Below are 17105 nucleotides of genomic sequence, written 5' to 3' on the forward strand. Positions count from 1 at the left end.
GGCTTCATCTTCTGGTTTCAGTTTCACTTCCACATTTAGATTGAACTTTTAGAGAGCTTTTAGTAATCGCTATCACTTCTTTAAAAAGTATGGTCTTTATTTGAAGGGTGGGCCTCAAAGAAATGCTCAATCTTGTATATGCAGTCATGCAGATATGAGATAAATATAGTAGACAACGAACCGCATCCAACAGAATGTTTGATGTCTTAAAGTCACGGTAAATGATTGGCCTTTCAGCATCATGAAGAAAAGCAAGTCCTTTTGCAGCATCCAAGGCGATCTTCATTCTTCTTGTCCATGTAAGCGTACGACCCACTCCTACCACCCAAAACAGAATTAATAATTAAGCCATTAAATAACAGGTACTATGCCTACATGGTTATGCCTCTCAACATGATATGCATGAAATTTTAGTTCTGACATCGTGAAAGGATTCACTTCAACACAAACAGAAAGTTGTTGCCAAAGATCATCTGCATTCCATGAAACCATGCAGTTCGGGGAAAATGTTCGAGCAGCAGGTTGTCAAATAAAGTACGATCAACAACCTATCAGACAATGGACAATAATAACTAACGGTTGTTTACCACTGACAGAACTCTCTTTTTGTTGAGAAAGGTAGGGGCAGATGAAAGTGTCACTTTCCAATTGCACTAGCATCCAAGCTTGAGGTAATTCAAAATTTACAATGTCAAATGCAGTCATGTGTTGAACAAGAACAAAATCACATGTATATTTCAGTATTGTATCTCATCTTCAAAATAATTTTCCTCATCAAACCTGGTATATGGCGGCGGAAAACAAATAAGGGATGTTCTTGTATCACTAACAAGCTGTGATGCACGGATACGTGAGAAAAAATGAATGCCCGTATCGTACCCGTATCCGATACGTGTACGGTATGGATACGCTATATTTACGTATCCGTGGCTGAAAATACGTATCTACAATATGTACTGTATAGTCAACTCACCTAATACGGTCAAAAGACATTTTGGATACGTTTTGGGGTATAATTATCAATGCCACGTTAAAAACTCAGAATAACTATAGTACTAAACTACTAATTACAATTAGGTGGAGAGTCTAATAGCCCATTCCATTGTTGTATTTTCTTGAACTTATTAAATATTTAATTTATAAACTTATGTTTATTATAAAATTAATGGAATTTAGGTGTTTTAATTGCTTGTTTGATTAAATTTTAGAATTTATATATATAATATATATTAAATATTATTTTACAAAACGTATCCAAAACACTACATTTTAGAAAATAACGTATCCCGTGTCATGCTGTATCCGTATCCCGTACCCGTACTTGTGCATCCTTGCTAACAAGTAGGCGCTGGGCAAAATAAGGATCCAGACAAGTCTGGAGAAATTAGAGTTGGAAAGCCGATGAAATTAAGCAGTATCACTAAGAAGCAGGTATTGGGGGCAAATAAAAATCCAGACTAGTCTAAGAAAGTGGACTTGCGTTTTCACAAAAAAAAAAAGTGGACTTGGAAAGCTGCCAAAAACATAAAAAATACACCCAAAAAACAGATATATATAAGACTCAATGGGTGATGCAAAAATATACATAAAATTATGAAGCATGTGAAATTAAGCAGAAGGGGGATGATAAATTATCATAGCTGACGAACGTAAGCATGGACAACTCGGAAGTGCCGAAGAATGATGGTGTTTGAAATTTTCCTTATGAAAAATACTTACTGCGGAAAAGATGTTTTTCCAAGCTGCCACTTGCCATGTATTCATAGACCAAATGGCGGTGTTCATCCTCACAACAATACCCAATTAGCCTCACAAGATTAGGATGACTGAACTGTCCTAAGTAGTTAACTTCAGCCTGCAAAACAAACAATATCAGGACATTAATGCATAAAGGATAATAACAGGTTGCAACACAATGACATGAGATATAGTGTTATGACATATCCCTCTAAATGATCATGGTATCATGGCTTCAAATATTTGTATTGTACCAGTCTATGGACTTGTTGAGACTTTTGTTTTGGCAACAAAGGGATAAACCTCCTCTGTCATACTTATTTCACCAGTGGTTTTTTCTTGCATCAGGGATTTAGGGGTTATCATTTCTCAGAACTAAGTTAGCATATTCAACTGCTCATCTCTATGACTAGATCCTTCATATTAAATATTTCAATTCATTATCTTCGAGTAACAAATGAGCCTTCATCAAATTCAAGCCACACAGAAACTAAAGAGAAAGCGAAGCAAATACTGGCAGGAACTCGTAACAAGTTGAGAGGTAGAAAAACTTTGCCTTACACACAAGGAACCATTTTATCTGGAAAGGACTGACACAACGTTCAGACTATGTGCAATTCTGTCAGCAGTATCAGAATGAGAATATCTTTCATATTCATTACTACAATGTCCCTCTACTTTGTTTTCAAAAACCATAATTCATATTTTTCATCTGCAGTTCCGCACACAAACATTTATACAAAACAATTGTAAAGCTGTGGTTTCTAAGAAAATAAATAAGAAAAGAGTAAAAGATGAGTAAAATACCAGCCATTCCCTATCCCCTTGGTACCCTTCTGGATTAAGCTCCTTAATGGCAACTTGTGTGGCTGTGTAACCTGGCCTCACAGTGTCATCAATGACGCCTTTGTATACAATTCCAAATCCACCTTCACCAAGAATCAGATCTGGCCTAAAATTTTTTGTGGCCAACCTCATCTCGCTGTGGGTAAAGATGTTGACATTGATGTATCCAGGATTTTGGCGGAGGTCTTTGATATTCCTTGTAACCAAAGGAGTACCGCGTGGTGTTTCATCCAAGTTAGGTTGAGATACCGAAGAGTCATATCCTACTTCATAATGTTTTTCACAAGGAAAGTATTACACTAACACTCGTATACATTATCCTACTTTATTTAATTTAACTACAATTTTTACTTTACTTCCACCTTACTAATTCATATTTCACTAGACTAACAAACTCATTTCATTCTGCTAGCTTCTAAACACGATGCAAAATATCAACAACACGATTTGTAAAACAAAGAAAGAAAGACATTTACAGAATGATCAACATAACTCTGCACAAAAAGCACTTAATGTTCAATAACTATCATATACAAACTTCTACATCAGAACTTTAAACTTTAATTAAGAAGCACAAGCAACCCCTTCATTTCAAACATTCTCAACCCGTGACATGGCATCCAAACCGAATTCCCATGAATGAATGCGTCACCCAAAATCTAAATGTGGCACATGTACTCTCAAGTTTCAAAAAGTGCTTCAAATCCAATTATATACACATAACAAATAACAATACTTGACAGGTCACTTTCATAATGTATAACCAAAAAGATCCTAAATTTGATTTGCTGAGATGTTGTTAAAACAATGGTAGATACATACCTTGTTGGGTCTTCTGAGTAAACTTGGACTCGTTCCTGTGTTCACTGAAACAAATCCCCATGAATCTAACCAACATCAACCAAAATCCTTACAACAATTTCCACAACCCCGAATCACCCCACGTTAGATTTCAACCCCTCCATTCATTTCCAGGCATTGATAGATGACAGCCTCAATCAGCCTCCACCGACATGGTGACTTATCCTATCAATACCCCTCCTCTCGAAATATTGCAATCCGGTTCCAGATTCAAAACTGGGTCGAGGCATAAAATAATTTACAAAAAAGTCGCATTAACATAAGCCATTATGCCCCGCCATCTATTTCCGGTTGCCCACCTGCAATTATTTTCAAATGACTGACACATAAGAATGGTGCCCAAATTATGAAAACACAGAAATAAATTCAGAAGAAAACGACTAACTATACTTTTAGTTATTAACCACGGTATGTATGCAGTGGCACAGAACAACAAAATGATGTTCTAGAGCCTATTTCATGCACAAGAGCAAGGCAAGAAACCCAAGTCTATAGATGCCTACTAGGTACACAAGATTTCTCAGGACCTTTTATGCCGTACGGATGATGGAAGAAGAAAACCACCACATTAGTCACTAGGGCAGACCTAAACATTTCCCCTCAAAGTACTTCAATAACAAAACCAACAGGGACATGTCCTTACTTACCTACAACACCTATTGATTTCAGGTACAGTTCGCTTGCGGTATCCAAAGTTTGAAACAGCCAGGCATAACCCACATACCTATGATGCAGCCAGGCATACCAATATCAAAGAATCAAAGGAAATGATTCGACTTCATTCTCTATTACAACTAAGAAGGCAACGTGTGAATATCTAGTTGGCAAATGTACTGCCCATGAACAACAACAAGACAAGAACACAGTACCGGGAACTCTACAGAAACAAGCCAATGGGAAAAATATATAATCAAGTTCAAAATGTAACCAAGAACATGATGATGAAGAACATATAATCCAAGTCCAGAATGCAACCCAGTAAATGATGAAGATTGAAGAGGCGCGTACCTGAAAAAGATTCAATGGGGAACCCCGACCACGAGATTTAAGTCGAGCTTAAGTGAATCAATGGGTTCTCAACCCCTTTTTAACGTTGGTGTCTGAAATATTGGCGAGATTGGAAACAGAAGGGGACTGACTCCTCATTGAATCAGATTTAATCTCAATTCGCCGATACTCTGATGATTATAGATATATATTAATATATTATCTCTTTAATTTTTAATGTTTTTGAGTCTGAACTTCCGATAAAAACCTAGAGTTTATTTAGCTCCACATCTATCTGAATATGGTTCCAAGGCTAGAATGGTAATTTAAAAAGAAGAAGAAAATAATATATGGGGAAGAGAAAGTGTGTTCTAATTTTCAAGTAATTGACTTCAAATGTGTTGAAATCCGTCGATACTTTTTCATTCGTTGTTTGCAGGAAAATGTTGTATGTTGTTTTGCTTACAAGCTCAATATGTCGATGCCGTGTTTTTTACTTCTCGAGTAGGAGGAGTCGGTGGCGTCAAGAGGTAGACTCACATTCCTTCATATCAATATTTAAAACTTTGCCATCTGGAATATTTGGGCAGCAACCTTGTAGTCAAATTCCACACCTCAAATGTGGAATGCCCGACTGGAAACTACGGTTGAATTTCCTTTGGTACATGCGTTGGCCACTATATTTCATGGTTTAAAAAACTTTAAGTATTACCGTCATATGATAAGATGAGTCGTTTATATTGTAGATGAATAAATTAAGCATTCAATTTCTGATTTCTCTTCTAAAAGGAAGAGATGAAGCTTAAATCTGTCATTGCTTTCGATTGTGGTAAGTTCCTGTATGGAATTTTTCTGTTCTCTTGGTATTAAGTATTAACACCGTTAACTGTGTCTTTGCCAGTATACTTGATTTTTTTTCTTTGACTAGTATACTTGTTTAAAGCAGCATATGGCAAAGAATAGACAAAATGTTTCAGCGCGCGCCTAGTGCATATATAATTATTATGGTTATTTTTCTTAGCAATTCACGCATCAATGTACGTGACGGTTTCTTATCAACGTACACTTGATAATTATGCAAGCAGAACAAAGATGGAGCTTCACTCATCATTCTCTCAATAATACGTACCTAACTATCACTAATATTTTCTAGGCCCAAAAAAATAATCCTCTATGAGATCATGTTTGAGATTGGATTTCAAATCCTCATATATATATCAACAACTACACTGTTAACTCAGCGTTTGGAATATGGTGTATTCATTGAATCACTTGCCGTGATTTAAGGGGTTCTAATGCTTAACTTCACAATTTATTTTTTATTTTTTGATTAACTTCACACAAGTTTCTTCTAAACTACTAGATGAAACTATCTTAGCGTTGGACGACATTGCCTCTTCAATATTAACTTGAGGCACAAAGCGAGCCATCGATCACTTCATTTGTGAGAAGGACTTTCATATATTCCTATACATGGAGTTTCAAATGCAATGCACAATTCCAGAAGCTTAGCTAGAGTACACACAGCGGCCATGTGCTTGACACGTCCCTAATCGTCTAGAACATTGGCCGGGGCATCTTCTTCACCCTTGTGTATTTGACGTCGGCAGTATTGTTAATTAGAGTCCATCGTAATTCTGTGGTGGGCATCGTCATTGACTCATTGACCCTAAAATAGAAAGAATACTAAATCACATCAACCTTATCGCTCTCTAATAGAGCATCTTCTATAAATAATTACGTCGCTCACCCAAACTAGGAGTTCAATGGTTCATAAAATAGGGTTATCCATTGACGCTGTCCAGGGATGTGAGGCTGGCCAATTGATGGTCGTGCCTTGCTGGCTGATGGTGGTGGAATCAGAGAGGAAGGCTACTCTGCCTACTCATGAGACCGATGTTTGCATGGAATTTTATGTTGTAGATTATGGTAGGTTAGTTATAGGTCTAGTTTAGTATTTTTCTGGCTTTTTACAGGAATCCGCTACTGTTGTGTTTTGAAAATAATCGTATGTATGTCGGTACGTGAATTAAAGTAGTGGGTTTTGGTGAATTAATTCCATAAGCCGCTTGCAAAGGCTGCTTCAGTCACCTAGTTGAGTCGTTAGATGTGACACCGCTATATTGTCGTCAAATGATCTATTTTAACACCGGTTAGTTCGTGTTGTCAATGTAATGGAAGTTACATAAACATATATACTAATACTTATGGAAAATAATGTTTTGAGTATAAAATAATAAGTTGGTTGCATTGCGAAATATGAAATTTTCATGGTTGCACCTTTTCGATTTTTGTCCCTATAACAATTGATTCCAAGTAGGGAGAGGAGTGAGACATTTTTATCCACCAACGTCCGATATCAAACATTTCGATCCAAATGGTTTATCACATGATAAAATATGAAAAAAGAAAAAGAAAATAAAATAAAAAAATCAGGAGCCGACGGTTAAAAATGAATATTTTTATTTATTCATATTTCTAAACTCATATTATGTGTTTTTTATTAATTCATATTTAGATAATAATTAAGTAATTGAACACATGACTCGAGTTTAAAATGATGAACACAAAGTAGACAAATGAACAGTGATATGTAAATTTGTTTATAATCCCAAATGTAACGGGTTGATCGAAAGCCCTGTATTATTTGAAGAGCAGCGCTTCTAGAAGGGGGCGGGGCTTCTAGAAGACCTCATACACCCTCTCCCTTTTGATCTATCTAGGGCACACCACAGTATCATATATGGAAAATTAGAATCCAGCTAGGTCTGTTCCTTCTCCCTTGTTTGGTTGCACATAAAAAATACTCATATAACTCATTACAAAACTCTCAAAAAATTACCCACTTGCCAAACAAACCCGAACACTCTGCAATCTGTCCCCCCACTATGACGCCAACTGCCACATGGCCCCCTCTCGCTCTCAATCCACAAATGCCAAATCACACACTCCTCCACAGTCTTCTCTCTTCTCTCTACAAATAGCCTCCATTTGAATCCGATTTGAAATCCGGCGACTCTGCTTCTTCAGATCTCGGAAACTCCACGCCGCCGATCGCCGGTTTTTGCAGAATGTGGAAGCTGAAAATCGCCGAGGGAGGGAATCCGTGGCTCCGGACGCTCAACAACCACGTCGGCCGCCACGTCTGGGAGTTCGATCCCAAGCTCGGAACGCCGGAGGAGCTCGAGGAGGTTGAGAAGGCTCGCGAGGACTACCACAACCACCGCTTCGTCCACAAGCACAGCTCCGATCGCCTCATGCGCATTCAGGTCTGATCGGTTCTTGCTTTACTGTGAAGTTTACTTCGTTTAGCGATCTAGTAGCTTCTGGTCAAGTCCAGAAGTCCTGTATTGATTTTGATAATGAGTGTTTTGCTTAAGTCAGAATTGAAGTTGACTGGAATTCTGGTTTGACTATGGATTGCGTGATGGTGTGAATTTGCTGAGTTTATAGTGTGAATTTGTCTTCTAAAGTGCTTTATATTGCGTCACGAATCGTTGGTCTGATCAGATACTAGCTTTGAATCTTGTAGAAGTGTTTGTCTAATTTGATGGAGAATTGGAGATGTATAATTTTATATTTATTGAGATATGTTGATCTGGTTGTTATTTCCTGATTCAGAAAATTTTGAAGTCAATGATAGGTACATCTGCAAATAGTTAACTAAGATAGTGTTACTTAAAGTATAGAATATTCATATGTGATCTGTGTTTTTTCGTATGGATTTAAATTGCTCTATACTGTTTCCAGCGTAGTTGTTATTTTTATTTTTGGATGCTGCTGACTCACGTCTTCGCCGGCCTTAAACACTGAAATAAGATAACATAATTTTGATGCCGTTTCTTGTTCTATCAAATTGTTAGTTACTGTAAGTCTGGGGTCTTTTGAAATTGTAAATTGTGCCAACGTAGAACACTACAAGTCATGAAGTCAAGGGGCAATAAGATTTGATCAGCTTTGAAAAGCCTGTTGTACTATTCTAAAATTTTTGTCACTGGGGTTTCATTATCACTAGAACTGAATAAATCTTGTGAAACGTAGACCTTAATTTCATTTTAAATGGGAAAGGGCAGACTGTGTAGAATACTTCTCGGTACTAGTCTTCCAGAAAAAGCGACAAATATGTTCAAATCGTAATACATGTACAGTTTGCAGGTACTGGCAACAATTCATAATTGTTGAACCTTAACACCAAATTATAATTTGTTTAAAAAACCATTGTTATGATTTTGGCTGTATGTAAGTTCAATTCCCTACAATTATCAGAACTTTATGAATTGATTATAATCACTCGTTTCTTATAGTTTGCCAGAGAGAACCCAGTTAAGGATGTTTTACCCCAGATCAAAGTAAAGGACACGGAAGATTTGACTGATGAGACAGTTACCCATATTTTGAAAAGGGCAATAAATTTCCATTCTACACTTCAAGCCCACGATGGACATTGGCCTGGGGACTATGGGGGTCCCATGTTTCTACTGCCTGGCCTGGTAAGTGCTGATGTTTCAAATTGACTCCTGTGTTTTGGATAAAATGCAAGTCATCCTAAAAAGAGTACACATGAAACTACTATTATAATTCTTCCTTGTACAATAAGTGGTACTATTACTTATTGTAATTTTTGACATTTATCCTCATCAAATGATCAGGTGATTACTTTGTCCATCACTGGGGCACTGAATGCAGTCTTATCAGATGAGCATAGAAAGGAGATATGTCGATACCTTTACAATCATCAGGCAAGAATGTAGATTTTAACTTTAGGACTTCCACATCTCTTTCACGTTTATCAGAGCTTTCCTTCTCTCAAGCTTTAGTGTATCAATGTATATAAGTTAATTTAGATGTATAAATGCAGAATGAAGATGGTGGGTGGGGGTTACACATAGAGGGCCCCAGTACCATGTTTGGTAGTGTCTTGACTTATGTAACCTTAAGGTTGCTTGGTGAAGGGGCTAAAGATGGCAAAGGAGCGATGGAGTCAGGGCGTAAATGGATTTTGGATCATGGGAGTGCCACAGCAATTACATCATGGGGGAAAATGTGGTTATCAGTTCAGAACTTAACCTTCATCTTGTTGGTCTAACAAACCATCAAGCCTACATTATATTATATATGGAAGGATTCTACATATCAGCAATCTAGTTCAGATCTTTAATCCCTGGTATATCGGTGATTGGTATTAGGTACTTGGAGCATTTGAATGGTCTGGCAATAATCCCCTGCCTCCTGAGATATGGCTTCTCCCTTATGTACTCCCTATCCATCCAGGTTGTTTCTCATTTATCCATTTTATGCAGATGAGTGTTTATGTGTGTGTCGTCATGTATGCATGTGCCCACATCATTTCTGAAATTATGTGATTGTCCCTTATCAAGTTATCAGCTGAAAAAAAAAAGGGGGAATAGACAAATTCTATATTTTTTTCTGAAGTAGCTTAAAGCCACTTTACATTTTAAACTTGTTATGTACCATTTAGTTATGTTAATCACATAGCTTAGTTGGTCTTTCTCAACTGGGAATAAAAGTATAGAATGCATGATCTGTTCCAGATATAAATTTGTTATTGTTATGAGCTATTTGAGTTAATGTTGAAATACCAAGCTCTGGGCGACTTAAGTTGACATATTCCCTTCGGTGTGACATACCTTTTGTTAATAATAAAGAAATATGCTGTACTCTGGTGGTTTTTTCCTTTCCTTCTTGAATTTAGGTTACGATTTCAGAATGTGATCTTTGTTCTACAATGGAGATTTCAACTTTCTGTGCTAGCATATTTGCTGTTCAGTTGAAATGAAGTTGCATTGTGCATTAGATGGTGTGCTCTAATTCTTAAAGTTCAACTGATTACATGTGGGCTGTGGCATATTTGAGACAATTGCTTTGATCTTCAAACATCTCTGTAGCAGAGAAACTGATTTTCCTTTTGCTCTGCAGGAAGGATGTGGTGTCATTGCCGCATGGTCTATTTGCCAATGTCTTACTTGTATGGAAAGCGGTTTGTTGGTCCAATTACACCAACAGTTTTGTCTCTGAGGAAAGAGCTTTTTAATGTCCCCTATCATGAAATAGATTGGAACCAGGCACGAAACGAGTGTGCAAAGGTTGGTCAATTGACATCAGACTAGAGCTACAATTTTGTTTATAACAAATCATGGGGAATATAATGTATTTGCCAATGTCAATAGAATATGCATATGCTGCAATTACTGCTGGGTTTCACATTTTATAGATGCAGTTAAGTATAATAGTCATTATTATTACTTTTATTTGTTGTGCTATGACCGGGTAATCAGGTATATTTATATGGTATAGGAGTTCAAGTGGGTTGATAATTTGTATTCAAGTTCCTTTGATTACAGTTCTCATTTATCTTTTGTTCAGTCAATTTACAGTTAAATACTGAATTTTTATTTAGTTAAGAAAACACATTTATTTATTGTTGCAGGAGGATTTGTACTATCCACACCCCCTTGTACAAGACATACTTTGGACCTCTCTTCATAAGGCTGTTGAACCAGTCCTAATGCGATGGCCTGGAAAGAAGTTGAGAGAAAAGGCACTGAAAACTGCAATTGAGCACATACATTACGAAGATGAGAATACTCGTTATCTTTGCATTGGGCCTGTGAATAAGGTATGCAATTAAGCATTTAATTGGCACAGAAACTTGTCTGTTAAGGGGACTGGACTTAATCTACCGAGTCCTGCCACTTATACTGTATTAAAAGTATGGATATTTAAGCAGGAAAATAGAAGTAGGGCGTGGAAAGGGTAATAAAAGAGAAGGACAGGAATTTGTAACATTTTGTATTCCTTGCACTCCTACTATGAATACATATGTTGGGAGATCTTGATGGAATAAAATCTACCTTATTTCCTGTTCTAACCCATATCCCTTTACCACATGATGGACCTCCTCTCTTTCCATCCTTTTAACCCCTCCCACTTCTTCTCCTAACAAAGTTGGTGCTAAGTGTTATCAACAATTTAGTTGGACACTCTTGGTTGACTATATAAATAGTTGGGTTGTAAAATGCCTTCTATGATCTCTAACTTTTGTTCAATTTTTGTCTTCGACCAAATGCCAATGTCCATTCCAATCTACTATTTTCCTGGATGACTTTTCAATATGATTTTTTTTACTTGTTCACTTTCCTTTCCTTTTCAGTGGTTGTGTAATTGTTTATGTTTACATAGCCAGGATATACTTTGCACCCTCTTGTCACATATTTATATTTCTTGGTTAGAGTTTACTAACTTTGAGTTGCAGGTGTTAAATATGCTTTGCTGTTGGGTGGAAGATCCGAATTCAGAGGCTTTCAAGTTGCATATCCCAAGACTCTATGATTATCTATGGATTGCTGAAGATGGCATGAAAATGCAGGTAGAAATACTGCTGTCTCTTTGAACAATTTATGACGAGGGAAACTGTAAATCACTCCTTTCTTGCTCAAAACTGACTTTTTTCTGTTTCAATTGAAGTGCTTGGTGGTTTATGAACTTTTGCCATAGTGTTTGTTGGTTTATGGAAACCACTTTGTAGCCCATCCACCAAACACTAAATTTTTTTATATATAATTTCTTTTATGTTATTTTATTTTGCATTTTGTTTTGTTAGTGCATGTCCATTGCCACTTTCAAGCGGTTTGAATTGCTCAATTAAAATTTTGCCATTACTTTATATTACCACAGTTACTTAAATGACTTTTCTTTAAAGACCTGGATGTAATAATTTGTAGGGGTATAATGGAAGCCAGTTATGGGACACTGCTTTTGCTGTTCAAGCAATCGTATCAACCAACCTGGTTGAAGAATATCGTTCAACTCTTAAAAACGGACATAAATTCATAAAAGATTCCCAGGTAGAGTTCTTCGTGTATCTGAATTTGTCTTGCTTCATGTAATTTAGTTTATTTTTCATCATTTTTCTAATTGAGACTTTAATTTTATCAAGGTTTTAGAAGATTGCCCTGGTGATCTCGACTTCTGGTATCGGCACATTTCAAAGGGTGCTTGGCCTTTCTCTACTGCTGATCATGGATGGCCCATCTCAGACTGCACAGCAGAAGGGCTGAAAGTAAGTATTGATGGAATTTAACATATTGCATTTGCCTATTTATTGTTACTTATTTAAAATTCTTATCTTTTGCAGGCTGTTCTAGTCTTGTCAAAAATCCCATCAGAAATTGTTGGTGAACCCCTAGATGCGAATCGGTTGTATGATGCCGTCAATGTCATACTCTCATTGCAGGTTAGGCAGACCGTAATAAGATGTAGAAATGTGTTATTTTTAACCACATCATTCATAATAATTGCTTACAGCTATATAATTTTACTAAAATTAACCTGATTGTAGAATGGAGATGGTGGCTTTGCGACTTATGAACTCACAAGATCCTACAGATGGTTGGAGGTAGCCTCATTTTTTATGATTCTACGTTGTTTTTACTGCCCTTTATGACTGTAAGCGGTTGCAATAAGATTTTGTAGGGCATTCGGTAACATGAGTGCCTGTTACAATCTCTTGATCTTAGATGGAATGATAGGTAAAATTTTGTTTGATCCCATTATTTGAAACATCTTTCTACACGAGCTCTGTGTGCAATGCAATCCTATTGTTTTGAAGTTAATAATATTAAGAAGAACCACAACAATTAGAAAGTATCTATGACTATCATTCTTAATACTATATATGTATATGTATAAATTAATAATTACCATTCTTAATTGGCAAGCAGTTGTAGTTTAAGCTGTAAAAACCTAATCCTTGACTCCTTGAGTTAGCATTAACAGTTGGGCTGCTAAGCATCTGTTATATGCTGTCTTTTATGTTAAAGAGGATTCCTTGTCTGCTTCCTTGTTTTATAATGCCTTTTGTTCTAATAAAAAGCTGTTTCTTAAAAAAAAAAAGGTTTCTATAACTATTGATATAAAGGTAAAGATTCTCAAAGAGAACTAATATATTTCATGTGATAGCTGTTCCAACTTTCACATCCCTTGAGTTTGCCAGAGTGATGCCACTGATTTCATCTTAGAGATCAGTTTTGCAGATCACCGGATGTAGATTATGTCTTCATCATCAACAGGAAATCTTTCTGGCCTTTTCTCCTAGAAAATTCGGCAAAAAGTCGTTTTTGCATGCTTACATGACTCATTAGATTCTTTAAGGAAGCCTTCCGTTCATCTTGGCCCAAATTATAGAACCTGTTGCAATGGATTATGGATTTCAGCAGTAGATTCCGGAGATAATAAAGACTTAAATGTATCTCACTGTTATTTTTTTCTTACCAGTTGATCAACCCTGCTGAGACATTTGGTGACATTGTTATTGATTATCCGTGAGTATCAGCACCTTGAACTGCATTAGTTGCTAACTGAATGTAACTCTTGTATTGTGTTTCCGATTTTTAATTGTATTGGTACTTGTTTCATGTCTTTGTAGATATGTTGAATGTACCTCGGCTGCGATTCAAGCTCTGGCATCGTTTAGAAAATTATATCCTGGTCATCGGCCGCGAGAAATAGACCAGTGCATCAAGAAGGGTGTTGAGTTTATAGAGAAGATACAGGAGTCTGATGGCTCATGGTTTGTTCCTACTTTTAGTATTTTCTAACCTCCTTCCAGATGTTATATATTCTATGTTGTGTCATTTAAAAAAATTCCTAGTCCATTTATAAGGTTTACAGTGTATTCACACCATTTATATCCATAATTTCTGCGCAGGTATGGTTCTTGGGGTGTTTGTTTCACTTATGGTACATGGTTTGGGGTAAAAGGATTGGTGGCTGCTGGAATGAACTACAACAATAGTTCTAGCATTTGTAAAGCTTGTGATTTTCTGCTATCCAAACAGCTTGATTCTGGTGGCTGGGCAGAGAGTTATCTTTCATGCCAAAACAAGGTTAGGTCTTTCTAATTAATATATTTCATAAACAAATAGTTTGTATATGTTCCTCAGCAATCCTGAACTATTGTAGTTGATCAGTTTAACACTGGATTACATTTATGTTCTGTTTAGCTCTCAGCCCCTTTGCACTATCATTTCTTTTAGATATATCAAGGCATATTTCTCCCCTGTCATGATGGGGTTGCTAGGACCCAGAACCTTAGTTTGGCCCGTTTCCTTATCTGTAAACTAACTGTTCTATCTACTCATCCTAGTTGCCCTTTAAAAAGTATGCCAGTCCTATCATATCTCTTGTATGCTCAAAAGTCCAGTATCTTTTGTTGCATGGAGTATAAATTCTGGTAGACTACTTCTACTTTAGCAGCCTCATGGTATTCTTTAATGGGACACATGTAGATAGTGTTGTTCGTGGACATCTTCCCCAAGGTTTTAAGTTATTCCAGTTTAGACTTTTCTTTAAAGGCTTTCAGTTGGTTTAATATACGTCAAGCAAAAAGTGTGTACAGTCTTAGAAACCTCTGTTCTTCTGATCATTGGTGTGTAGTTATATTGGACACCCTGTGAAATTCTAGGTAGTAATTTAACATAAACTTGCTCATAAAGGCAACTCTGAGGTGACGTGATACTACTAAATAGGTCCCAGTAATTAAGTTTTTCACGTGTTCTAATGTTTCATGTCTTCTAACGATTTAATTCTGTCCATGCAGGAGTACACAAATCTTAAGGGAAATAGGTCTCATGTGGTAAACACTGGATGGGCTATGTTAGCTCTTATTGATGCTGGGCAGGTAATGTCTGTGTTTATTTAGATTCATGATATTTAATGTCTCTGTGTTTACTTAGATTCATTATGAGTAGGACATGGGTTATTCTTTTCATATGTTGATCAGCAGTCCGCAGATTGACATTGCGCATACAATACCTTACTGTTCAGCCTGGTAGTAGATTAACGACATTATAGACAACATAAGCCTATCTACATCTACCATTTGACTTAGTATACAACCATTTTTCAAAAAGAGGTTCTTTGACAGTGAACCAACAGTCCCAACAAACCTAATTCTCATTATTCCCTTGAAATTCTGCCTTTGAACACAATTCCTCAGAAGCTTTTATGCTCTTTCCTCCACTCATATCAATTTAATTCGGATGCACTGCCTTACTTTGACAATCTTCTTACTATGATACTGATATATGTTGGAGCAGGCGGAAAGAGATCCAACACCATTGCACCGTGGGGCTAGATGTTTGATAAATTCTCAAATGGAGAATGGAGATTTTCCTCAGGAGGTACTTCACTGTTCATTAACAATACTATCTTGGATAAATTACTTGAGAACAAATAGTCTTCAGCCCCCTGTTTTAAGCATGCTTCATGGCTTTTTGTAATCTAATGAAAGAACGGAAGTGAGCACAAGATATTCACATATTGGGGTCGGGATGTGACTTTTGAAAAGTAATGACATAGCTAAAGCTGAATAATCAATGGAAAAATGAGCACATCATAATTAATCAGTGTTTAAAAATTTAACCACGTTTCTATGAGATCTACATTTCTTTAAGATGAATCATAATTCATTGCTTTGATAATTCATTTATGAATAACTTATTTATAGCATGCGCAAAATAATAGAAAATTCCTCATACTATAGATACTAAACTAAGGATGAATACATACTCACAGTTTTAGTTTAAACTATGTGTAACAAATATTTTTATTTATTAATTCGTTGTGTGATGAAAAAATTGACACATTTTGTTGTAAAATTATATGAACATCTTTCACACTACTCTCAAATCATTGCAGTATTGATTTACTATATATGGAGGAGTTCTAAATTATCGATAGGATTAGTGTTTCTCTGTTGTGTTGTGAAGAAGTAAAAGTGGTGAATACTACCACAAATTGTGGTAAGACCGTTTTCTTATATTTTATATTTACAGGAAATCATGGGTGTCTTCAACCGGAACTGTATGATCGCTTATTCTGCATACAGAAACATATTCCCCATATGGGCATTGGGAGAATATCGCTGCAGGGTGTTGGGATCTTCATGAGCCATTAATTTGTAAAGCATCAACAGTCGCCAGCGTATTTCACAAGTTCATTGGCACTTCTTTGTGAGCTTAACATTACAATCTGCTTCTCAATCTAAGTGGGATCTCAAAGCTACCTCCTTCATCAATCCGGCCCCATTTGATTGTGGTTGGCCTGCATTCCACTTATGATCGGATAGGTTTCAGTATGCATGAGGAATCAACACATCTTGTTTAGTCCTTGTTTATCTTTTGGAAAGAACAACCAATCCCCATTTGTAAATTGCCAGTTGCTTCAAGGGGTACTCTTTTGAATATAGTACTTCCCTTGTAGGTTTGCCTGGGATTGCTGAATTCTGAATGCTGATGAATAAACTCATTGGACAAGTTCTTTACAACGGAATATCTTAGAAAGGAAATCATTTCAATTTTGCAGTTTCAGTTTCTGTTTCAGTTTCTGTTTCTGTTCTGTACTTTTGGTTGCTGAGCATGTAGTTTCGGGTACTGTTCCAAAACAAAACGCAATGTTTGATGAGGTCTTTTGGAATTGGATTCCGCGTGACGCTAACCGTTCAGTGGAAGCTGCGGCCAAGCTTGCAATGGTGTTGTTGTGCTCTTCGGAGTGGGTGGATACACCCCCAACTTGTGTTGAGGAACGACGGCCTGCCAGGTCCGCCGTAATGGCCTGGTGCTCTGTTCTGTTTGGGGTGTGTTAGTTTGTTTGAT

The 17105-nt window shown here is 36.7% G+C and overlaps 2 protein-coding genes across 5 annotated transcripts in view; one reads left to right on the top strand and one right to left on the bottom strand.

Annotated features, from left to right (window-relative positions):
* LOC126792896 (probable serine/threonine-protein kinase PBL17) overlaps positions 1-17105 on the bottom strand; it is a 29838-nt gene that overhangs the window by 1658 nt on the left and 11075 nt on the right. The window contains exons 1-5 of one of the 4 annotated variants that reach the window (XM_050519408.1): positions 4453-4600; positions 3406-3743; positions 2545-2779; positions 1720-1855; positions 182-318 (exon numbers count right to left, since the gene is read on the bottom strand). In XM_050519408.1, coding sequence (XP_050375365.1) covers positions 182-318; positions 1720-1855; positions 2545-2715 — 444 coding nt within the window. In that variant the 5' untranslated portion in view covers positions 2716-2779; positions 3406-3743; positions 4453-4600. Of the gene's footprint in view, positions 1-181; positions 319-1719; positions 1856-2544; positions 2850-3405; positions 3744-4452; positions 4601-17105 lie in introns of those variants that run through there. The other 3 variants (XM_050519407.1, XM_050519406.1, XM_050519409.1) reach the window with 3 other exon arrangements.
* Positions 7413-16782, top strand: LOC126792887 (cycloartenol synthase 2). The gene is made up of 18 exons (XM_050519394.1): positions 7413-7700; positions 8736-8921; positions 9081-9170; positions 9290-9484; positions 9618-9702; positions 10369-10535; positions 10880-11068; positions 11705-11818; positions 12174-12296; positions 12389-12511; positions 12587-12685; positions 12791-12847; positions 13726-13772; positions 13877-14020; positions 14159-14336; positions 15050-15130; positions 15549-15632; positions 16287-16782. Exons 1-18 carry the CDS (start codon positions 7503-7505, stop codon positions 16398-16400), a joined length of 2274 nt encoding a protein of 757 aa, XP_050375351.1. The 5' UTR covers positions 7413-7502; the 3' UTR covers positions 16401-16782.

This window comes from Argentina anserina, chromosome 4, assembly GCF_933775445.1.
Source record: "Argentina anserina chromosome 4, drPotAnse1.1, whole genome shotgun sequence".
Classification (NCBI taxonomy): Eukaryota; Viridiplantae; Streptophyta; class Magnoliopsida; order Rosales; family Rosaceae; genus Argentina; species Argentina anserina.